Source organism: Phodopus roborovskii, unplaced genomic scaffold (assembly GCF_943737965.1).
Source record: "Phodopus roborovskii unplaced genomic scaffold, PHOROB, whole genome shotgun sequence".
In the NCBI taxonomy this organism is placed as follows: Eukaryota; Metazoa; Chordata; class Mammalia; order Rodentia; family Cricetidae; genus Phodopus; species Phodopus roborovskii.
In genome coordinates this window covers 20,750,920-20,777,098 of record NW_026126434.1, presented here as the reverse complement: position 1 = coordinate 20,777,098, position 26,179 = coordinate 20,750,920, and the positions used below count along the sequence as shown (strand labels likewise).

The window sequence follows — 26,179 nt, the reverse complement described above, 5'->3', positions numbered from 1 at the left end:
ACCTCAAAGCGTTACTTCCATTTACTCCTAAACTACTTATTGGAAAAAATAAGTTTGAAGCAACACAACTTCATAAATTAGTTCAGTTATTTACCTGCTAATAATTTGGAGCATGCCAGTAAAAATGAAAAATAAAATTATGATAGAAAGTAAAATGCTAGGAATAGAACCTTCAAAGATTATCCCATTCCTTCACACTGATTTCCACATTGCTCAACCAAGCATCACCTCAAACATATCAGTGTTCTAATTTATTTTTGAAAAAGTTAAGTAATATTTTCCTGATTAGTCTCCTTTCATTTTTATCATAGACTTTTATCACTGCACCCTCATACCCACCCCATGGGTTACCTCCACATCTCATGAACTGTGATGATCCACACCACCCATGGTCAAGGGGACACAATTCAACTTCAGCCAACCAGATTCTGTCCCCAATAGAGTTGCCATAGGCTAGAAAGTCATTGTCTCAGCTGTGTTGATGACATAGTTGCGAAAAGAATATTAGTTTCTAATATTGTATGTTTCTCAAGCATTTGTCTTTTTTTCTTTTGATACAATTTTATTCATGCATTGATTGTTCAAGCCTGACAGGAAGTTTTCTGATAAATTCTTAGCATGAGTCAAGCTTACCATGAGTGGCTTACATGGATCCTTTCTAGGAGTAGCTGAGCATAATAAAAAATATCATGCAAAAATTTCAAATATTCAATGAGATGGAAACATTTTATCCCTAAATAAAGCTGGGAAAACTTTAGAAAATTTAACAAGCCTGGTAGGAAATCCAGGTCTGATACCAAAGACAGGGATGTGTGCTAATATAGATTTTTTTAAAAATTACATTTCCTCTTTGTTTGCTTTATTGCTATATTTAGTCTTCTTCCTGAATTGTCTTCTGTGGGTACAAGATATGAGCAAATCTGAACCACTGGCCTGGCTGACATTCTTGCTGTCCTATGTTCTAATAAAGCAGACAGAGAGCTCTGTGTGTCAAACAGCCAGGATGGAAACTACACGCTTTAAATAAATAACTAGCCATACACTTTCCAAATTGAGAGTGACAACCTTTAGAATAATGATTTCCTTTAAACTGCTTGTCTGTAATTATTTTTTAAAGATATTACATAGGGAGCCAATTCTCTACAAGTATCCACAAGAGAGGAAAACAGGAACAAGATTGATTAATGGTGCTTATCAAAATTCCTGGGAATAAAACATGAATTAGATTTGGAAGAATTGTTGACTAGACTTGCATTCTAAATAATGATGAAAAAGAATGGCAAACTAAATTTATGTTTATTGTTCCTGAGTCATAAAAATTTCAGAAACACTGCTACAGCTTAAATCACATATTGGCCTTAACTCAGTGATGGTGTGTGCTTTCAATACCCCACTCTCACCAATAGACAGGTAATCCAGACAAAAACTAAACAGAGAAATTCTGGTACTAACTGATGGGATACATCAAATGGACCTAACAGTACATTTCACTCAAATACAAAAGAATATAATTTCTTCTCAGTACCTCAGTACCAATACTGGAACTTTCTCCAGTATTGACCACATACTTGGATACAAAGCAAATCTCAACAGATACAAGAAAATTGAAAAAAACATCCCGTACCCTATCTGACTACCACAGACTAAAGCCTGATAACAACAACAGAAAGAATAGAAACTTACAAACTCATGAAAATTGAACAACTCACTACTGAATGAAAAATGACTCATTGAAGAAAATGTCAGAAGATGGAAAGGTCTATCATGCTTATGGAATTGTAAGATTATTACAGCAAAAATGGCCCTCCTATCAAAATAATCTGATTCAATGCAATTTCCATCAAAATTTCAACATAGAAAGGACAATTTTCCTTTCAAGTAAGTGTATCTTACTTAGGATTTCTATTGTTGTGAAGAGCCATCATGACCACAGCAACTCTTACAAAGGACAACATTTAATTAAGGTTGTGGCTTACAGTTTCAGAGGTTTAGTCCATTATCATCATGGTGTGATATGGCGGCATGAATGCTGGGGAGGTAGCAGAAAGTTGTATATTTTACAAGCAACATGAGATAGTCTGAGTCACTCAGAGTAGCTTGAGCAAAGGAGACCTCAAAGCCTACACTCAAGGTGACACACTTCCTCCAAGACCACACCTACTCTAGAAAGGCTATACCTTCTAATAGTGCCACTCCCTCTGGGGGCCATTTTCCTTCCAACTACTGGATATTTCTTGTCATCAAATAAAGATTCCAGTACTAGGAGTAGGTTATATCTAATTGAGTTGCTGGCCAAAAAGATCCAATGGGAATCCTCAAACAATCCAAGCTTTTGCCAATACTATAGGTTGCTTTCCATAATTTGACAGCAAGGTCATATTGCTGAAGACAATATCTGCACATCACACTGAATACAGAGAAGTCAAGAAGGTGCCAACCTAGAGCTCTCATGCCTATGGGCTGGTGTTCTTGGTACATAAGGTACTGTGTACACTATCAAAGGAGAAATGTAAACACAGCCCAGCTACAAACCCTCTGATCTACAGGGGTGTCTCGCCTGCAAAATGTGCTAGTACAAATGTGACACAAAGCTTGTGGTAGTAACCAACAATATCTGATTTGATTTAAGGCCCACTTCACGAGATAGAACCCATTCTTGCTGTTGTTTGGATGAACAAGAACCTGAGACTAGATAGTCCAGGTACCTGGGAGTAAACCAAATACTTCCATTCTACTAAAGTGATAGCAATAAATTAGGAATTATTGATGTTCTGCTGTACTCATAGATCATTGACTTGCTTAGCCATCATCAAAGAATCTTCATTCTGCAGTAGATGGGAACAAATACAGAAAACCACAACTGGACAATGTGTAGAGTATGAAAGACCTTTGAACACTTTGCCTTAAATGAAATGTCTCTATCAATTTTTTTCCCTTATGGCTGAGGAAACGCGGGGAAGAGGAAGCAGAAAGAGTGTAATAGCAAGAGGGGATGGAGAACACCAAGGAAACAGGGTCTTCTAAACACAATAGGAGTGACACATATATGAATTACAAAGACTGAGGCAGCATGCAAAAGGCCTGCATAGAGTCTAGATCTGAAAGGAAAATTGGACAAATGCTCCCATCCTTAACCCAGAAGCTATCTACAACAGATAACAATTTGCAAATGATAATTTACCTTTCTCCATAGGAATTTCACTGGGGAAGCAAATTACTCTTCCTTAAATTTTTTCATTCTTCTCTCATATATTACATCCTGACCATGGTTTCCCCTCCCTCCCTTCCCTATTTCCCCCTCCACCTCTTCTCCCCACGATACACCCCCAGGGATATCAATTAAACATGGCATAACAAACTTCAGTAAGACCAGACACATGCCATCACATCAGGGCTAGACCAGGCAACCCAGTAGGAGGAAAAGAGTCCCACAAGCAGGCAAAAGAGTCAGAGATATCCCCTACTCCCATGGACAAGAATCCCACAAGAACACCAAGGTACTCAGTTATAACATATATGCAGAGTACTTAGGTCCGACACCTATAGGCTACTGATCTCTGTGAGCCCCCAGTTGATTCTGTGGGTCTTGCATTTGCTCAAGTATGTTCATAGCAGCTTTGTTCATAATATCCAGAAACGGAAAACAACTTAGATGTCCCTCAACCAAAGAATGGATAAAGAAGATGTGGTACATTTATACAATGGAGTATTACTCAGCTGTTAAAAACAATATCATGACATTTGCAAGTAAAGAGATGGATCTTGAAAAAAATTATCCTGAGTGGGGTAACCCAGACCATGAAAGACAAATGTGGTATGAACTCACTTATAAATGAATATTAGCCATAAAGTAAAGGACAAACATGCTACAATCCACAGATCCAGTGGGTCTAGGTAATAAAGAGGGTTCAAGAGAAAACATTCAGACTTCTCTGGAATGGGAAATAGAAGACAACTCCAGACTGGGGCAGGTGAGGATAGGAACAGGAGGGATCAAGTGAAGGGGATGGATAAAATATTAGGAGAAACAACTGGAATTGGGGGGGCATTTCATGGGTGAGATGGAAACCTAGTGCACTGGAAACTCCATGGAGTCTAGGAGAGTGATCCTAGCAAAGATTCCTAGAAATGGGATACACAGAGCCTGAACCAGCCATCTTCTGTAACCAAGCAAGGACTCAAGTGAAGGGACTGGGACATCAACTCAGCCACAAAATCTTCCACCTATAGTTTGACCTGTTTGTAAGGTGTTCTGGGACTGGAGCTTAGCAGAGACCAGAGTGACTTCACCCAGCAAATTATGGGAGCAGATGTAGAGTTTTACAGCAGATGTCGAGTTCAGGGAGTCCTTAGGAGGAGAAAGGATTGGAGGAACCAGAGAGGTAAAGGATATCATATAATAAACTACTCTTAAGGGCAGGCTGTGTACTCACCAGTAGATGGTCAAGAGAAAAGAAACTCAACAGCATCTTTAGAGGTTCCTCTCTCATAATGCTATCTCAGGGCTTTTTCTTGTTTAATTTTAACTTCTTTTATTTTTGAAATTTAATTTTCATATTTTAACCCTACAGGTCATTTTGTAATTTAAATGGTTTCTGGTTTTGTGCTTTGTGTGTGTGTGTGTGTGTGTGAGAGAGAATGAGTGTCTGTGTGTCTATATATGTTTCTTCTGCCTTGGGACCTTTTCCTTCTGTTTGTTAGATTTATCTTATTCCAATTTGTTTTTATTTTATCTTATTCTATCCTATTTTATTTTATTATTATTGCTTAGATGCCTATTTTCTAATGAGAGGCAGAAAGGGGTTGTATTTTGATAGGAGGGGAAATGAGGAGGGAATGGGATGCGTAGAGAAAACAATAATCAGAATATGTTAGATGAAAAATACCTATTATCAATTTTAAAAAGAATGGCAAGCTAAATAAATTTATGTTTGTTTCAGAATCATAAAATTCTGTTTCTGAATTGAAATGATATGTGACTGAAATTGTATTAAAATACACACTTTAAAAATGTAAACATTAATGGAAATCAGGGCATGTTTACAACTGAATCAAAATTTAAGTTTTTCTACTTTCACGTTTTCATTTACATACATACATGTGTATAGACTGGGGTCATGGTCATGTCAGTGCATAAAAGGAGGTCAGAGGATAACTTGCCGTGGTGTGTGTCTCTGGGACTTGCCAACAAGTATCTTTACCTGCTGAGACAACTAACCATCTGCCTTCCAAGCCTTTTAATATTTATTTGGCACTAAATATGTTAATGTAAGCCTCAGCCAAGTTTCAACAACATACTGTCTTTTGTGCTACATTATTTGGAGCACTATAACATTAAGTGTTCTTCATTTTTCTCTTCATTCTTGGATCCTCTCTTCTGGCCAAGGGTTAGAATTAGGGTCATTTCTTTCACTGACAATAGATAACCACTTTCCAAGCTTCCATTGCTTTCTTGCCAGTCTCTGGGAGAGACTAAGTCTCCTGGGCTCTGGAAACTCAAACCTCCCTCCTGTGCATATAGCCATCCATGACAATTCAAGAGCTGAGCTGGATGAGTGGACTAGGTAGCATGTCTCTCTGAGGCAGCCCTGGCTTCACTAGGTCCCCTGATACAGGAGATAATCATTTCGTTCCAGAAATCCCCATGATCACTTGGTTAGTGATTTTGTCATTGCTTCATATCCATACTGATTTATATATGTGGATAAATTCCTCCATGGCATCTTGCTTTGAGATTTTCTTATGGTAAGTCATACGTTTACAAACTGAGCTCTGTCTTCTCCCTCTGTATTATGGGAAATCAAAATGGCCAAGATGCTTTTCCACTCATGCATGCATGCATACATACATACATACATACATACATACATACATACAATTTTACCCTCTATATATCAATGGCTGACATAACTCATCATCCCTAAATGACTTCCACAATCTCTACATCCAGGTTAAATACCACTTTCAAGTTCAGTAAGTAACTTAACTTTCCAACTAGTTTTTAGATCTAATTCATGTTACCCAGGCTTTTAAAATCACTCTTGATTATTTTGTGTTCTTCATTAATGATAATCACAAATTTCTATCAGTTTTTCTTTTGCTTCTATTGTAGTCTCTATGTCTTGTTCTAAACTAGTTTGAGCCTTTGTTATTCTGTCTCCCTGCCAGTTAGGAGTGACATGAAGTAATTCTTGTGCTACTGAGCAACACAATGGAAAAAACAAAATGGAACCCTGATGTGAATGCTTCTCTAGATCACTGATTCAAATGTTGTCAACAAACAAACAAACAAACAAACATAGGCAAAGGGGGCCATGATAGATATTCATATTCCCATTTCTGTTTTTAGGCCTCAACTCAGTAGGTGGAAAGAACATGAAAAGTATTTAAGACGCATCTGAAGTGATTATCATCAGGTATTTATCTGTTGAGCATTTCTCTTCTTGACCTGGCCTTGGTGAATACTCATATACTTACTTTTCTCCAGAGTGTCACATTAAAAATAGTCTCCCCAGGAAGAGCAGTAGATGTTCTTAACCAATGAACTATCTCTGCAGCCTGACCTAGGCACTCTGCATGTATGTGGTAACATATATGTTGTGTAGCTTGACCTTCTTGTGGGTTCTTCAACAGAGGAAACAGACTGCTTCTGACTCTTTTTTATTGGCTTTTGGGACCCTACTGGATCACCTTGCCCAGCCTTAATGCATCAGGAGGTGCTTCTTCTTACTGCAACTTGAAATGCCATGTTTTGTTGATACCCATGGGAGACCTGCCCTTTCCCAAACAGAAATGGAGGAGGAGTGGATTGGGAGGTGGAAGCAGAGGAGTGGGGTCTGGTGGAGGAGGAGAGGGGAAATTGCAGCCATGATGTAAAATAAATAAAATTTGTTAAAAACCTCTCCCCCTCCCCCCATCGATCCTTTCCTTCTAATTCTCTCTCTATGTCCTTTCTCATTTTTTCTTCCCTCAACCTTAATCAGAATGGATTGATAAAAACAAAAACCAGTTATTTTAAGTGCCCATTTGTTATCTCAATGGGGAACCCAGCCTAGGAAACATGTTCTTCTCTCTTATCTCAACTCCTGTCTCTCCCAGTCCTTCATATATCAAATGGCTACACACTGCCCCATCCCACTACTTACTGCTATATTCATCATGATGATGTCTAGCTTGAATACAAACATCTGAGGACAAGTATATGCCTTCTGGCCACCTGTCCTCTTTCCATACAGAGAAAAATGCTGTGTCTAGTGAGAAATCAATGTAGCCTTATTAATTCAGTGCTTCACTCCAGTTTCAACAGTGTGGGAATAATGCTCCTAGGGCCACGTTACAGAAACGAGATCATGTTAGGCATATACTTCAGAATAAAACAACTGTAGTTGTTTAAAGAGACACAATACCTTTAGTAGGGTCACTCTGGGGTGTGTGTGTGTGTGTGTCTACACATATGTGCACATAAAGACTTCCAAAGTAATGCTCTGATTTAAGTTGTTGCATGTCTTTTGATGTGTTCCATTAATACAATTTAAGATATTAAGGTTGTAAACAATATATAATACATATTATTTCCTACATAATGAAGTTGGAAATACAGTTCAGGTATTTACATCTCACAGCAGTCCTCTTTCCTGTCTCTGGGTGATCCAGCCTAAGATTCAAACTCAGATTCTTGCCTATGCTATGCATGTACTTCATAGCCAAGTCACATTCCCTACTCTATAAATGATCTCTATTATACACAACTTGCATTAAGTAGGAAGGAAGGTCATTCTAAAAAGAGAGAATAGAGCAAACAAAGGACTAACAGCAGCTATCCTTGAAGTAGGTTTAAAAGGATAAAAGCAAAGTTGTTTTTGTGGGGGTCTCACATAGCTCACAAAGGCCTCAAACTTGCTATGTAGCCTAGGACGACCTTGAAATCCTTATCCTCCAGCTCCTACCTTCTAGGTACTGGGGATGTGGGTGTGCACCTCTACACCTAGCTAAAATTCCTTAAGATTAAATGAACATGGTCAATATGGAAACTGAGAAAAGCAATTACCTAGACAACTAACAGAATTGAAAGGCTCATACTAATATTATTCAAAGAATGACATTGATAAGGAGAGGGTTAGAAACCTTTTTCCAGTCCTGGACATGTAATCTAAGATAATAGAGGTCTCATCTCAAGGTCAGAAGAACATCATTCCTATAACTTGTTATGCATGTGTCCATCAATTTTATCTTGGTATGTATTAGATTCTATTAGTTACTTTTGTATATAGCACTTAGTTATTTCATGTTTAATTTTTAGAAGGTCTCTAAATTCTAGACAAGCCATAAGTCACTAAGCAGAATTTCTTTCATGTGGAAATTACACAAGAATTTCCTAAAGTAGTTGACAATAATATATGAATAAGTATAGCATGGTCATCCACACACATATTAAATGTCAAACGTAAGGATAAGGGGCTAGAGTGTGGCTTCTGGAAATTATACAGCTACCATGAGTGAGAACTGGGGTGATATCTATAGGACCAAAAGAAAAACCTAAAGCAAAATGTGAGATTGAATTAGAGCAATTGATAACATGAAAGTGCTTTGTTCACAGAAAACAATGGGCCATAGAATCACATCATATCTACTATACAAATTCTGCAACGCGAAGGCAAAAAATTGGTCACAATGGCCCCTGAAATAATATCCTCCAGTCTGCACTGCTGTCCCTGCTCTATCGACCTGCAGGGTCAAACTCAGAATTCATCTTCTGTGAGATTCTCCACATATCACCTTTGTCCTGGTCATAGAAACTGTGGCAGTGCAAAATTGAATAAAGTCACATCCTTGACTTATAAAGATTATAAAGATTATAAAGAAATCAAGGCCAGATGTATCTGTTTTCGCTTGACAGGGGCCAGGTATCATTAAAAGTTTCAAAAGAGGGACACTTTTTAATAAGGCTGGAAGAGTCATCAGGGATTGATAAGGGTCAAAGAAAAGAAATGACATTTTAAAAGAAGAGTATAAGCAAAGAAATGAAGATGACATTATTCTTTGAAGTTGTTATATAACTTTTTTTTTTTAAACCCTGATTGTTATGAAACAGGCTCATGCCCAGGCTAGAACTGGTTTACTCTGTAGCTGAAGATGGCATGCACTCCTTGCGTTCTTGCCTCTCTATCCCCAATAGATAGGATTACAGATGAAGTGCCACTCTCAACTATATTTGTTCCTGGAAAGTAGGTAGATGTAATAAAGATAGAACTGAGAAAGCAGCCACCTAGATGTTCAGCGGAATGGGGAGTTACACTTCAGTAGAGACAAAGATTCACCTGAAGGGCCATTCCCTTTCCTACTTCTTGCACTTGGCATTTCTATGGTACTTCTTCTCACTATATAAACATAATGGTGGGGTGTACCAGAAGTCTTGAGTGCACATGCACTATTGATATGCACACAGCCCTGCCAAGGGTCCCAATGTCAGAACCATGGCAAGGATGTGTTGATATTTTGCTTATGATCTAACAAATACAACTCGCCTAAAGATCAGAGTGCAATGCTAGCAACAATAGTCAGCCATAGAAGCTGGGCATTGGTGGCACACATCTTTAATCCCAGCACTAGAAAGGAATATAAGGCAAGGCAGGAGGAAACAGGAGCTCAGTCAGTCTGAGGAGGAATCTGAGGACCGGGTTGCCCCTTTGGTGAGAGTTCTTTAGTGGCAGGCGACTTAGCTTTATCCCAATATCTGTCTCTGGGTTTTTATTATTCATGCTACACAAGGCTTTTCTCAGGCCAAGCTCAAAGGAATGACAAAGCAATCTCCTGCTCTAATTACTGATACTGACAGTGTGCAGAAAGTAAGTGACTGCAGCACCCACACCCAGGATGATTGCAGTCCGAGAGTGGTCACCACAGGGACCTCCTCCTGAGGTCAGCCACCTGCCTAGGACTCCTCTCTGCTGTACATTAAGGGACATGCTGAGTTTCCGAGCTTCTGCCCATGCATCCCCACCAGAGTGCATGATCACCCAACCCCAGCTTGTCTGTCTGTCTGTCTGTCTGTCTTTCTGTCTGTCTGTCTGTCATTTCCTTATGCTTTATCAGACCAGTCAGGTCAATTCCTAACTTATGCAGCAAAAAATGAGTATTTAGGAACAACATTAAAAATAAGATTCATTTTTAGTATTTGAAATTGTAGTGTGTGTGTGTGTGTGTGTGTGTGTGTGTGTGTGTGTGTGTGTGTACGTGTGTGTGTGTGTAGGAACCTTTAGAGTCCAGAAACATTGAATCCCTTGAAGATGAACTTACAGACAATGAGCCACCTGAAGCAGGGGCTGGGAACTGAACTTGCGTCCTCAGCTAGTACACTGAGAACTCCTACCTATTGAGCCATCTCTTCAGCTCTAGAAACCACTATTGTTATCAACGAATACAGCTCAGAGATGAATTATCTTCTTAGTATGGACATGGCCCTGGGTTCTATCTCCAGTCCTTAAGAGTTCTTTTCTATAAAGCATCGACTCCTCACTTGTTTTATAAGGTTACTAACACCGGGTTTGATGTCTAGCATCTCTGCCTTCATTTGTGTCTGTACATTGGGTCAGGCTCCTCTTGACTCTGCATAGACATGGTAACATCTCAAATATGCCTGACCTATCTCACAGTCTGCAAGGCCGAAGGTACAAAGGCAAGTATCATAGTCCTTGCCTGCAGTTGTTCAGACTTTCAGAAATAGATGAGCCTTACTAGGCAGACAGCCTCCAAAGGGAGGCAATTTTCTCTGTTGGTGAGGCCGAACTGGGAAGCAGGTGGGGTCATCTTACAGGAACCAGATTCTTCCCCTCAAACAACTTCATAACTGAGAGGGTGACGGGGAGACACACATTGACTGGCATTGATTAATTATGCACACTTCTTGCCCTGTACCAATTCTCCGTATAGTTGACCCTAAAGCCAATGCCACTACACTGAGGATAGAGCTGGCCACTGACACACTTTTATCCATTCCTCCCCTCAGCACAGCCACACTGATGAAAATGCCACTCTGCTTACCTCAACTTGCTGTTGAGCCTAGCCTGTTAGGTCTGCCGGACCCAGGGCTGTTGCTCTAAAACTTGGGCAAGAATAATGATGAAATTTATCTTTGTCGAGTTAATGGGAGCTTCCTCTCATTAACAACCAAAAACCAGGAGGTTTTTGCTCTTAAAATTTGATCAAAATAAAGTATTTCACTAAGTAGAAAAAGTGTCCACCACTCACGAGCTATAAAATAAATGAAAAATCAATCTAACAGGTATACTACATCTTTAGGAAATTATAAAATGTCAGCCATGCTGTTGGAGACTTGAGGTCTACTGTCACTGAAACTATAAAAATAAGACTGAGTCACGTGCTCAGAAAACACAGACCTGGCTGTGCTAGAGATGCTACTGCCAGTGAAGTAGAGCCAGCCTGACAAAGAGGCCAGGCTGCTCTCTGGGTAGAAAAGAGGCAGCTTTTATTGATTGCTGGCATAGGTTAATAGGCAAGAAACATCTTGTCTGAATGCCTTCAGATGCTTAAGTTGTTATAGCTGCTGAGAGACTAGGAGGGCATGAGCTCTGCCCCAGGGAGAGTCAGCGTGTCTGCACATGGGGCTGGAAGGAATTTGACTCAGAGGTTCAGGCAACAAAGGAAGGACAGCTATGTCAAGGGTTTCCATTCAGTTCCAGGCACTATTGAGCATCCAAAAGCCCATGGAGCCAAAAGGCCTATTTAGCGTTTTTCATTATAACCTTGGTTTTATAGTTCAGTCCACACTTTTCTTTCTTTGATAATAATGCCTGTAGATGGTTGTTGTGTATGCTAGGCAAGCACTCTGCCACCAAGCTACATACAAATCTTGGTCATAATCAAATATCTGTAGACTAAGTACATCTGATCCCTACCCACAAGTAGTAAGGAGTTCATGTCATTTAGAAGAAAATAGTGATGGTTTATCCTGTGCTTTCTATTACCTAGACAGTTCCATTTTCAGAAATGATACTTTAGTTCTATGCATTATTTAATGGATATTCAATTCCATGCATTGTTTTGTGTGCATTAAATTGGGTTAGTTACTCTCCATGGAGCAACTTCTGATTGCAGAAGCCTAGGGACCCATTGTATCATTTAGGACTCTCATTATTAATAGAACATCCTACTTCCTATTTTCTGAAATAGGATATAAATTTGAAAAACATTTTAATTCAATAAACAATCTTGACTTGGTTCTCAATTTAGACTTGGACTAAAATAGCTCAGAAAAAGCTCAGATGATGGGGCTGGTAACATAGTTCAGGGGAGAAATATTTCAGGGTATGAACAGGGCTCAGAGAAACAACAACAACAACAACAACACACACACACACACACACACACAAACTTGTTCGTTGCAATGATTAGAGGAAATTTAAGAAAAGAGAAAATTATATCTTTTGTCATTATACTTGGGTTCATTTCTCAAAAATAAGCAAGAAGACCCTCTTAAACATTCATATTCTCTAAATACTTAAATACTTTTCATTGGTCCCCAAAATCAGACCCATGAGCATTGTGTATGCTAGGCATCTACCACTGAGCAAAATTGTCATTAAGTTTTAAAACATGATCTTTCCAAGCAGTTTGGTCTGTCCCTCAACTACCTATGTAGCCCAGGTTAACTTATTATCATTAAGCTCATTATCTCCCTGTTTCTGCTTGCTGAATGCTGGGGTTTAGGTTTTTAATCAACACTCCTGGTTAGGAAGATGCCCAAAATGTTTGAGATAAAAATGCCACACATGGCATGGCATTATTTTAAACTGGTCTCCACATTTTAAATTAATGAATTATTTATAGGATCTCTAGAATTGCACCCATAATAATATAAGACACTGGTCATACCTAGCATTTTTTATGGTGAAGACTAGATTATGTGACATGCTTCAGTTTTGTGGCATGAGCTATTTGAAGAATGCTTTTGTAAGTCAGTCAGTAATACATAGTCATTAGCATTATCTGTCACAGACCTTCTGTCTGAAACTAGAAAAAGCTAAGAAAATGAAATGTGTTACAAGCTTGTACCCTAAAGCAAAACCATAAACTGAAATCAATAGCATTTGAGTTGTTTTATCACCAGTTTAAGTTTATCTTAATTGCTCTGTCATTTATTCCTGATTGAAGGCCTAGTTAACTGAGTCAAAATATGATGATGTCTTTGCAAAAAGATTTGGTTTTCTCTTCGACATTTAAAGATAATTATAATTTTATAATAAAGCAAAAATTGCCTCTTTAGTTATGTAATCACATAAATCTACCTCAGCTATAAAGTTTCATGTTACTTCTTTTACACTACATAAAAAATGAAGCATGTGGATATCATTGTGGCAGAAAGAGTCACAGTTATTTTTTGTGTGAGGTCTTGTGGTTACCAGCTCTGTTGACAGCTGCTTTGAGATACACAATACTTTTACTCTGTGAGCTCATAAGCAATGGTGTTGGATTGGGGAGATACAGAACAGAAACTGAAGATGTTCCAAGACAGGAAGCCTATTAAAATTACCATCACTCTCACATTCAAAATTATTTGCTCAAAAATAGTGTTGAATATGAGAGCCGGTCAAGGACTCTGGATACTGCCAGAATGAGGCTGAAGGTGAAGGGGGTAGGCCTAGAGAACAGAGTGGAAGGTTCCATAGGGCGGATACTGCCAGAATGAGACTGAAGGTGAAGGGGGTAGGCCTAGAGAACAGAGTGGAAGGTTCCATAGGGCGGATACTGCCAGAATGAGACTGAAGGTGAAGGGGAGGTCTAGAGAACAGAGTTCTGGAAGGTTCCATAGGAGCCAGTCTGACTTTATTCCAAGGAAATGCCTCAAATGGATTGGCCCCATAGTAAGTGCTAAGTGATGCAAAAACCTGGCACATTTTCCTGATGACAGCAGTGGTGTGGTTCATCTGCAGTGTAGTCAGGGCTACAGAGCCAGGGTGGGGAGGACAGAGGGGAACTGGTGCTGAAGCTGCTGGTCCTGAGTGGATGAGTACTGGGATATGTATTTCATGCTGTTAGCCTGACACTCAATCCTTTCAAAAATTAGGCCCTAACTTTCCAGATCCACTCACATATTGAACAAATTCCCACTGGACATATGTATGCACTCCATTTTAAGGCTATTGGTATGTACCAATTTTGTTTTTGTTGGGATAAGAACCAATATGCCCTCATGCCTGCTAGAGTTACCTTAACACTACTCTATACCCCACTCAAAATCAGTAATTCTAACAAAAATCTCATTCATGAATGGCACTCAGTTCACTACAACTATTCTTAATATATTTACAGTCATACTCAAAATAGACTCAGAACAGAGACACAGCTCATAGTCTTTTTTTTAAAAGAGAACTCTTTCATTTACATTTTATTATCAAATAAACGTTGCCTTTAACTATTCCAGATATGTATATAGTATATCCTAATTACCATGTCTGGAAACTCCCTACACAAAACATATATATGTACACACACACACACACACACACATACACACACACACACACACTCACACACACACACAGTTTCAGTGTCCTTTCTAATTTTTTATTTAAGATATTTTTTCTGGTTGATAAAAGCTTAAAAATAACACAGTTAAAAGACACAAAATGATGAAACAGAAGAAAATTATGGGTAAATATTTTGTGTTGATTGAGACATGTTTCTCAATGCACACAGAACAATTGCAAAACTCAACAGGCAATTCCTTCATGTTAAGAGACCCTGTTGAGCACAGGGAACATCAATGGCGCTAAGAGTACTACAGATTAGGGATAGAGATTTCCTAAATTATCTGACAATAAATCATCTGGATATATTATGTTAAAAAGTTAAAAATTCTTAACAGTAACAACAGTCCAAAAATAATCAAATAACGTCTGTATATATTTCTGCAGATACCAGGCTGTCCTTGAACTCACAGAGATCTCCCTGCCTCTGCCTCTCAAGGGCTGGGATTAAGGGAGTGTACTACCACTGCCTGGCTTCTAAATATTTATTTCTCAAAGGACAAATTGTAAATGGTTAGTAAAATCTATGGATAATTACTACTATTTCAGCTATCTGGGGCATGAAGTCAAACCAGATATCACCTGACAGTTAGATAACACCACCATCATCTAAAGGCCAAACATAATAAATACCTGAAAGGGGATGGAGAAAGGACCAGCAGACACTGGTTGGCCACTGCCTTTCCCCGCTAAACCATCTCACTCAGTGACGTGAAGATCCAGCTGAATCTGTGCCCATAATGAACTCACTCTGACTTTGGAGCAAGATCTATATTTTACATTACTAGGCCCAAGGCTGAAAATTGTAATTTCATAATTGCATAATTCTGGGAGTCTACATGGACCAAGATGTGGTTAGGAGTATCACCCTGGCAATAGCTGTTGCTGCATCTGTTTACTTCTGGATTTATCTACTATGTCTCAAATGTGAGTTCACCACCCAATGCTAGTACTTCTATTGTAGTTGCCAGCTTCGAACTTGATATGGAAAGGTATATATGTAGCCCACATCTCTTCTTTTATGAATTACTTTTAGTATCGCCTTACTGTTCTTGGAATTTCCCCTGTAACTACTTCCAAGAGGAATCAAGGAATAAATAACCTAGAACAGTTAATCAAATAGGGCAAAATCCCACACTGAAACAACAAAATAAAAATAATTAATACAAATTGTTCATTAATAACTCAATATTAATAGTTTCAATTTCCCAATTAAAAAAACAAAGACTGGCAGATTGTATTAGAAAATAGCATCCATCTTTCTGCTACATCCAAGAAATATAGCTCATCATCAAGAGCAGAGAATACTTTAAGGTAAAACAATGAAAAAAGATATTCAAAGAAAACCAGAAAGTACAAGTATAGATATTTTAATGTCTAGAAAAATATGCTTCAAACAAAAACTAACCAGAAGAGATAGGGAAGTAAACTGCATTTTGTGCATTTTGTTGACTTAGGGAAAGGTAGGAGTGGAGAAGGACTGAGCAGTCTAAGAGACCTCAGACAGTGGAGCCAGGATGTATCCCTGGTGCACAAAAGGACTTTGTGAACATATCCCCCATGGAGGGATAACTGCCTTAATCTAGAGACAGGAGAGAAGCCCTAGTCCCTACTTCACATGACCTGTCAGATCTACATGACCCCAACTGGATGGCATTCCCCTACATATGGAATTGGGAGGATGGGAGGGGAGGGTGGTTAGAGTGCATGTGAGAGGGCAGAGAGGGTAAAAGGGAGGGAAGGAGGGAGGGAGGGATGAAAGGAGGGAGGGAGGGAGAGGGAACTGGGATCGACATGTAAAATAATAAATTAAATTAAAAAAATGCTTTGACTCCAAAATTTAAGTTGAAGGACAAGTTACTGGGGAAAAGGATTTCTATTTTTGTTTCCACAGAAAATGAAAAGATGTGGATTCCTTCCAGACTAATGTGGTTTGATCACGCCAGACCGCCTGAAACAGAGTACAAGCTGATCCTACATTCCAAACAGCTGGACAAAACAGCCCTACAGACTACAGCTAGGATATCTGAATCTTCTTCGAATCCCCATGACAGCGCCCCTTACCAGCAGGAAGTAGTTTGGAAAGAACAACACCCAAATTCCCAAATATTGTGTATAAATGTTTGTTTTCATTTAATTGGACTTTGTTATATAAAATAAAATTATTAAAAAAAAAAGAAAAAGAAAAAGAAAAGATCTAAGAAGGTTTACTGTGAACTGAAGTTTGCAAAATCATCATGGTGTAACCCTACACTATTTGTTAGAACTTTGTGACTGGGGATAGCTAAAATACTTCATGACCATAGGCAGATTATCCTGCATTAATTCTAGTTCCTTTGAAAGCCACTTCTGTGTCTGACCTAATATCTTTTGGATCCTGTGAAACATTAGAATGTGTCAGCAGATCACTATTTTCCAAGGGCTAATTATGGCATCAGGTAGCATCCAAGACCCTTAGCAGAGATCGGCTCACATTGCTGTAATCTTCCCGTGGGTAATTTCCATTATTTGTAGGAATCTTTTCCTTAACCATGGGGATCTTGGGGTTGATAGCAATTGCCCTTTCTAGATAAGCCACTTCACTGGCCCCAGCTTAAGCACTTTAAAAATCTGAATGAAGGGGCTAGAATGATGGATCAGTGATTAGGAGCACTTACTGTTCTTGGAGAGGATCTAGTTCCATGTCCCAGCTCCCACACTGTGGCTCACAAATAATATCCATTATTATTTGGATTTGTTAATAACTTAATTTATAAATTTCTTTATAACATAAAAGCCTGTAATCACTGCCACCGTAGAATGTGTCTTCCTAGACAACTTGAATTTATGTTTTGGGTCATAGTCACCCATTTTTTTTTTCAAGAACAAAATATCACTTATTTCCTTTGAGGTTAGAGTTGTTTTGTGTTGGCATTATCTTTAAGAGATAATATGGAGATACTTAAAGATGAATGGAATGATGAGTTTTAGAGTGATGTGATGAGAGGTAGCTGGACTTGTATCAGAGAGAGCTACACATGTTAATATTTAACTGTGATGGTCTGGTAAGTTAGATATTGAAATATGCCTTACTTTAATCCTAATGTTGAAAAACAATAGCCCATACTGTCTTAAGCTCCAACATTGAATCTATGAAATGACTCTATAATTACCTATTTTAATTTTCATTCACATGTTAAATCCATTTATAGAACAGTTGTAAAATTCAATTTGAAAATTATTTTATGAACAATAACTTGAAGAAGTCACAATAAAGTACAACTTCAGTGAATTAGACCCTTGCTTTTATTAACATGATGTGCAATAGAGTTAAAATCCATAGGGTAGCTAATTTTGTAGCAAATTAAAACCTTTAGACAATTAATTAATTAACCTCAATTTACATAATGGCGTACTTATTTGCATAGCTAATGGACTAGGGATTGATTACAGGCCATTAACAGTTATTAATAGATGGAATGATGCTGGAAATGTGTGTCTTCATTTTGAGCAGAAGGCAAAGGTTAGTCATGAAATGTTAATAACAATATTCAAATAATCAGGCAGTGAACAAATGAATATGTGTCTTTTAGGCTTCATGCATTTCTGAGAGGTAATTTATGAGTTTTGGGGTTTTATTTTTTATTTAGCTGGTCTCATCACTGAATGCCCACCTGGGTACACTGAGGCATTTACCTGGGCATTGGGTAAAATTCAATTGCCTTATATTTGTTTATACCACAGTGAAGGGAATTACTTGTATCATGTTTATATAGAGAACTTTATCATCTGTCTGTTTTGAAAACCATAGATAATCCTTTGGACATGCAAGGTCCTGTATCTGGAGCATGCAGATACCTTTTAAATTTACCTTTTAAAGCTATTTGTTTAGATGAAAAGTGATAGTTACAATTTTCAATTAACCTCTCCCATTTGCTGTGCTTACAAGATACCTAACACCTTTCTTTCAGAACATTTTGTCTATTTGTTTTAGCCAACAAGTTATACAATATTACTCTTTTATAACATTTTATCTATTTGTTTACTCAGACAAATTTATAGTCTATGGGATCTTCTCTATTACTCTAAAAGTGTAAGTGCTTGTAATTTATAGTTTTTAAAAATTACGTTCATTTAATTCATGTGTATGTGCATGTGTGGGTTTGTCACGGGTAAGGGGAATCAGAGGACAACTTGCAGAAATCTCTTCCTCAATCGTGGGGACCTGGGGATTGAGAGTAATTGCCCTTTCCCTCTAAGCCACCTTGCTGGCTTCATCTTAAGGACTTTAATGAAGGGGCTGGAGGGATGGCTCAGTGCTTAAGAGCACTTGCTGTTCATGGAGAAGTTCTAGTGTCAGTTTCCAGCCCCCACACCATGGCTCACAACCAGCCATAGCTCCAATTGAAGAGGATTTGACACCTTCTTGGGTCTTTCTGCACATGTTGTCACATGCATATATACAGGGAGGCACCAATATGCATCAAAATTTTAACAATTACAAATGTTTAAACCTTGGAAAAGTGGTCTACTCCTTTGAAACAGTTTAACTATACCAGTGAAGTATTATCTCTTTAATTTAAAATGTATTATTTACCTGGATTTTTAAATGACTTTGCTGTATCTATAAAAATAACACCCACACATGTTTGTTAGGTAAAGTTTATGGTAAATAACGTCTTTTGTGACAGTCTCTTGCTGAGCCAATGTGCTTGGATATCACATCTCCCATCCTGGGTCCTTCTTCAGTACCTGTCTGTCTCTCTGAGGTTCATGTTCCCTCCATCTCTTTTCCTCTTTCCCTTCTAGAGAAGATGATGAATGCCATGCCCTAACATGGTGTTGAAAGATGATCTTAAGGGAAAAGGTGAATGTTTTAGGTCAATGGTTCTCAATCTTCCTAATGCTGTGACCCTTTAATACAGTTCCTCATGTTGTGCTGACCCCCAACCATAAAGTTATTTTCATTGCTACTTCATAACCATAAGTTTGTTACTGTTATAAATCATAATGTAAATATTTGATATGCAGGATATACAATATGCCAGCCCTGTGAAAGGGTCTTTCCTCCCACTATGGGGGTCATGGCCCACAGGTTGAGAACTACTGTTTTAGATGCTTTATTGTTTTTCTTTCTGCAGGAGCCTCTGCTGTATGGAGATAGGTGAAGTGTGTTTTGATTGTAACCATTTAGATCTTATACAGGACACACTGATTATAAAAGGCTCAGTTGCCTTAGCATGAAAGAATATTACATACATGTTCTTTTGTAATACTGGTAATATCTCCTAGCTCTAGTGCTGGTCGCTGGTCCTTTCTCTAAACTGACTACTGCTTGCTTTTCCATGGAAGTGATGTTGCTCTGATAGGTCAGAGAAATATTCTAGCTTCACTGTTGTAGCTACAATATATCTTTTATGTACTGAATGTCAGTTCATAACTGCTGAAACTAAGAATAGTCATTTATCATCACATAGAAATGCATGGAAATTACAAGGGATGCTACATGTAAATTTATAATTACTATTAATCACTAATTAATATTAAAATACTATACCTTTTGTTTGTTTGTTTGTTTTTTGAGACAGGATTTCTCTGTATTTCTTTGCCTGTCCTGGAACTAGCTCTGTAGACCAGGCTGGCCTTGAACTCACAGAGATCTATCTGCTTCTGCCTCCCGAGTGCTGAGATTAAAGGCTTGCGCCACCAATGCCTGGCTAAAATACTATACTTTTACTTCTGTCTGTCTGTGTGTGTGTGTGCACTGGGCATAGGCATGCCTCCATATGTATGTGGTAGTCAGAGGACAACACTCAGAAATTGAAATGCTGGCACCAAACTCATGTCTAGGCTTTGTGGCAAGCACCTCCATTCACTGAGCAATTTTGCCAGCCTACTAGTCATGATTTTAAAGATTCTTTTCCTTTTATTCTCATGTAGGCAGTGTCTGCTAGTCACACATCCATTGCAGCATTGTTGGCCATGCACCCTGGCTTTCAAGGAGGATGAAAAAGTTTACTAATCAACTTATGCACGTGAAGTTATCATAACAGTACTTTATACATCATCTGTAAATAGTATGTTATTGTCTCATCCCTAGAGTTGTCATGCCATCCGCTAAGATGAATAGTTGTCCCTCTCCAGCAACTAAAGAGGCTCCTACAGCCTGATGGGATAGCATCATTTTACACATATGTAACTGGTTACCAAACCAGCAAAAATACCACAATGAAACTTAAGCAATGTAACTCACTTTTTGAAGGAACTCGGAGATTGGCAAGGACTACTTCCAGAGAATCTGCCTGCACCCGGAGCACATAGCTGGTCCTTGTCTCGTAATCCAATGGTGCATTCACATAGATGGCACCTGTGACATTGTTGATTCCAAATTTATCTGGAATTTAAGATACAACTCATTTAGTTTCTTCACATGGCAAGAAAAGAAAAAATCTCTTGAAAAGGTATCATGGTTCCAACAGCAGTAGAAACATCTGAAAGAACTGTTAAGCTTAAAAGTGATGTGGCTCCAGTATTTGGAAACACCTTCCTGCTGTTGGGATTATCAACATGTGTTCCCTGAATGGTGAATGAAGGCTGTAGCTTCGGTTGCATGTTAATTAGAGAGTCTGCTGGCTGCAGGTTCTCAGCTGGCCATCATCCTATCACTGTGGTGCTGGTCTTGCCCTAGCAAAGTCTTTCTCTTATAGAATCCTATGGCATTTTGCTTGATGGGGTTTTACTGTTTTGACTCTTACCACACCCGTCCAATCCTGCAGATTTGGTGTTTGGCTATGAACACCGAAGGTCATGTTTGCAATTTAGCTTGTAGGTTACTTTTACAGTGTTTTATTATTATGAGTGTTTTTTTTAAATGTATTATTTAAGCACTTTAAGTGGAAAGAAGGGAAGACTATCTGTATAGCATCCCATTACTTCCTTCCCCACACCTTCCCTTCCCCTTTCTTTGTTGTGATCACCATCATTTGAAATACTCTACACGCACACTTAACAGTCTCTGGACTCTTTAATTCTGAGATTTTGAGGAACATGAAGTGTAGTGAGATATTCACTTTGTCAGCATCTGTGGCACTGACCATGCACATTGTGGGTAGAGACAGGGGTGGAAATGACTCGGGGAACCAGGTCTGAGGAGGAGCCCAGGAGTGCTGTCTTGCTGCCAGGACTCGAACAAGAGAGCAGCCGGAGGAACCCGCTGCTGTTCATCATCTATGTTGTAAGTTATTTCTCCCTGAATAAACATCTATTTGTTTCTCCTGATTCTTATTAAACCACGATAATGCTTGTTTGCTTTTCTCTGCTCTCTTAGTAGCTGGAAGACTTGTTATCACACAGCTGACATTCAGTACTTGCTGAATGGGTTAATGGGTAAAGTTAATGGGACAGTCACTGTGGTGAAGGCTGTTAATAAACAGAGCTTGTTGCTATCTTCAAGGACAAGGGTGGAGCAAACATCAGAACAGGTTGAGAAGTTACAGCTTTTTCAGATCTGGAAGCAGTGTCGGGGGGGGGGGGGGGATGGGGGAGTTCTCATTGCCCTGAGGGAATAGGTGCTGTGTGGCAGTTGAAACAGAGGATCAATAAACAGGGATCAGTGAGTGCTGCCCACAGGCATAGCTCACTCTGATGACACGTGGTCACCTAAACGCTTCAGACAGTCTCAGGACTGTCCTGTAAGATGTCAAGCAATATCCCTGTTCATTCTTTGATTATACACTCAAAGCAAACTAATGTATTAAATATTTCTTTAAAAAATTCTCACCAACCCATAATATCCCAGTCTGCTCAGTGCCTCAGAAGACAGCACCTGAAATGCTCTGCTCCTAGTGGGAACACGGTGGGAACGTGCATGGAGATGACATTGCTCCTAGTGGGAACACGATGGGAACATATGTGTGGGAGATGATACTGCTCCTAGAATCCAGCAAATGACTGCCATTCTGAAAGTGGTTGAAAGACAAAACTCAAAATTCCTCTTAACCGATTTGGCTGCTTAGGGTATATGATACTATATAACACATGAGTCTGTTAGCACTGACATGTCTCTTTTGGTACTTATACTTGTATAAGATTCCAAAGCTTCTTCAGGGTATGACACAAGGTCAGGCTGGTGGTACACACAGAGGGGAGAGATGCACCTAGAAAACAATTATCTCTTGTAGTTGAAAGAACAATTCATCCATTTTGAAGAAATGTCACAAAAATATCACCAAGAAAGGGAGGGTAAAAGCTTCTATAATTGAATGCTAAGCATTAATCAGGACACACAATGACTTTAGCTAATGCACCTAGACTATTAATCAAGTCATCAATGACATTGAAGGCAGACACAATTACATTAGGATAGAGAACATAAGAATTCAATTAAAAATTCACCTGATTTTACATTTATTTGTTTTTTGAAAAAAAAAGTAGGCAAAATTCTCCACTTACCTTCCTCATTTCCTGCCACAATGGAGTACACGATGCTCTGATTGATAGCAGCAGCAGAAATGACACCAACTACAGTCCCTCTGGTGGCGAGCTCACTTACAGGAGGAGGTCTGCGGGGTTAAAAAAATATGTTCATTTCTTTCTTTTTTTCCTTCCTATCAATTTTAGTACAATATTATGATTATGATAATAATTATTATTTATTTTTTGAGACAAGGTTTCTCTGTGTGGCTTTGGCTATCCTGGAACTCACTCTGCAGACCAGGCTGGCCTTGAACTCAGAGATCCACCTGCTTCTGTCTCCCAAGAGATTAAAGATGTACATGATGGCTCAGTCATCAAAGGCTAGCTTCACAACCAAAAAATGTAAACATTTATTTTTAAGGGTGAAATTGGAAACATACAACTATCTACCCAAATATCCACTGATAAACAGTAATACTTTTGTAGATTTTAGGACATTTTCTTCCAGTTGCAATTCCTAAAGCATTGCACACAAATTATTTTATAGCAGGGTCATCACACTGGTTATAGTAATAAAATCCTACTTCAACAGTCTTTGAAGCTATATGTTAAAAATGGCAGCTCTGTTTCTAACATTTAGAAGGTTTTGATCGAGCATGATTTGTATATGTGGACCAATTTATATTATATCTGGAAATGATCAATATTTCCAGACAGTATTTTTTTGCATTTCTGTATATAGAATATATTTGGGTACATGCATATGCCTGTGTGTGTGTGTGTTCATGTGTGTGTGAACTCATGTAAAAGCAGGTGTGAACGTATGTATGTGCGAGTGTTTATGTGTATGGATATGTGTGTGTGGTATAAATATGTGTGTAAGAGTGTTTATATGTATGTGGGGTACATGTATGTGCACGTGTGTGTACTTGTATGGGGGGCAGAGATTGATCTTGATTTTTCTGTCAATATCCACTTTATTTCTGAGGGAGTCTTTCACTGAACCTGAGCAGACCAATTTCATTATAGTAAGTAGTTCAAGAGCTCCAGGGATTCTGTTCTTTCTACCTCCCCAGCACTGAGAAGATGGCCTGTGCTGCCACATCCAACTTTTACCTGGTTGCTGAGGCTCCAGTCTCATTTGTCTAAGACTCGTTTTTCAGAGCTACTTCAAGTTCATATAAAACCAGAGAGGGGTAAAGAATCTCCCTTCTGTTGCTACCAGTGCATAATTTCCTCCATGGATACTGTCACCACAATTTGTGGGTGGGCGCGAATAAGCCATGGTCACCTCAATTCTGGTGTTGCAAATTCTGTGGTATTAGGCAAATATTTAATTACATATGCCATGTGATTTGCTTTCGTGATCTATCTCTTCCTCCTCCCAAGTGATCCCTGATAATCATTCATCTTTCCATTGTGCTCATTGTCTTGTCTGCTCAAAGTGGCCATTCTGTTGGGATCACAAGTGTTGCTTTTCAGGCCAGCAGCCTTGGCTAAGCAACATGCATCAACTTCTCCACATATTTCGTGCTTGCCACTCCCTTTCCTGTCAGTCCTGATTACAGTTTTATCAGCTGGATGTAATATAGGTTATTTTCAGAACGAAACACCCTCAGGTGTCTACAAATGCTGATTACTATGAATAACAATACTGTGAGGATTTGCATTCAGGCATTGTGCATCACACATATTGAAGCAGTTCCTGGGTCAGTGGAAAGAGTAGATTCAATTTTGAAGAAACTACAGGAATGAATTGTTTCTTATATTCTCTTTAGTAGGGTGAAAGTTCTTATAGCCTTGTATCCTTGCAAACATTTGGAATTTTGACCCACCAGACATGTAGCAATATTTATTTGTTTTAATACATGTTTTAATGATGGCTTAGAATTTAATAACATAAAGTATATTTCAAGAAACTCCATATTTCAGCATTAACTACTTATCTTTAAAATTAATTTATTAACAATTATTAAAATTAACATGTATTAAAATTATTTAACATCGTTATTAAAATGCTAGTCAAAGTACCTTTTGGACTAAAATCAATAAATAGATGGAAACATTTGCTAGCCTAACCTGCTGTAATGAATGTAAATTTTTAGCAGACTAAGGACATGGCCTCAGAATGATTTCTAGTCCTTATATCCATTATTCTGCACTGTTCTGTGTTGTGACTCAGTGAGTGAGTAGATGACACTACAAAATTCACATTTCCTTTCAAGTCACTTATTTTATTTAATCTGAGCATTTATGGTTCTGTTACTGTGTCTGTTGCTCTATTTTCAGTTCTGTGGTTATAATACTGTTTGCTGTAACTAGACTGTGTTAACATTAATTTTATGTACTCATGCAGTGCCGTATAGTTCATGAGTTACAACTCACTACAGCATCTAAGCTTATTGTGTCTGACATTGATAAACATCAGCCACAATTGCAATATTGTGTCACTGGTCTCAACAAACAAGAACATCCTATTGCCAGTTGTTTTTCTATATTTGTCCTTTGCTCAGTAGACTTCATTTTCTCTCTTTATTCTTAGGTATTCTAAGAGTGATTATATTAACCAATTATGCCATGCTTTCTTGATGCATCATATGTCAGATTATGAACTATAAATATAGTCTAGGCATTTATATATATATATGTATATATGTATGTATATAAATACATATCCCTTGGTGAACATTTTTGTTCAATTTTTCAGTTCTTGTACATGATTATCTAAGAGAAAAAAACATGGATGAAGTAGCTATTTCTAAAGTAAGATATTATTGAGCTAATATAAGTAACTAATCTAGACATTACTTCAGTACTGGGTCAGTGCAATGGAAATGTTCTGACCTTTAAATGACACTAACTGTATTTAAAGAACAATAACACATTTATAAACAAAGTTCTAATTTTGGATTTGATCTCTAGTTATAAATTTGTAGTGTTTGATCTCATGAAGAAATAAAGATTACTTCTTTCACCCCTGCTACTTAATTGGTGACCATGTAGAATTGAACCTGGAAAGGAATAAAATGAGCTACTCATAGAGCTGGGGTGAGTAGGGCAGACAGTTCTAACATGATTGTCCACTATTTCTTCCTGGCATTCTTCCCCCTTGTTCATTTGTCTTTTCCTACATGAGGGCCCAGTGCTATTAATTTCTAACCAGAAAAACATGACTGCCACTCAAGAGATTGAGTGACATACTTGGAAACTTAAGTCCAGACAGTAGACACTCTTGACCA

General features: G+C 38.4%; 1 protein-coding gene across 1 annotated transcript in view; it reads right to left on the bottom strand.

Moving 5' to 3' along the window:
• Positions 1–26,179, bottom strand: part of Pcdh15 (protocadherin related 15) — a 586,560-nt gene that overhangs the window by 101,851 nt on the left and 458,530 nt on the right. The window contains exons 24-25 of the mRNA XM_051186893.1: positions 22,977–23,086; positions 20,779–20,919 (exon numbers count right to left, since the gene is read on the bottom strand). Of these exons, the coding sequence (XP_051042850.1) occupies positions 20,779–20,919; positions 22,977–23,086 (251 nt within the window). The remainder of the gene's footprint in view (positions 1–20,778; positions 20,920–22,976; positions 23,087–26,179) is intronic.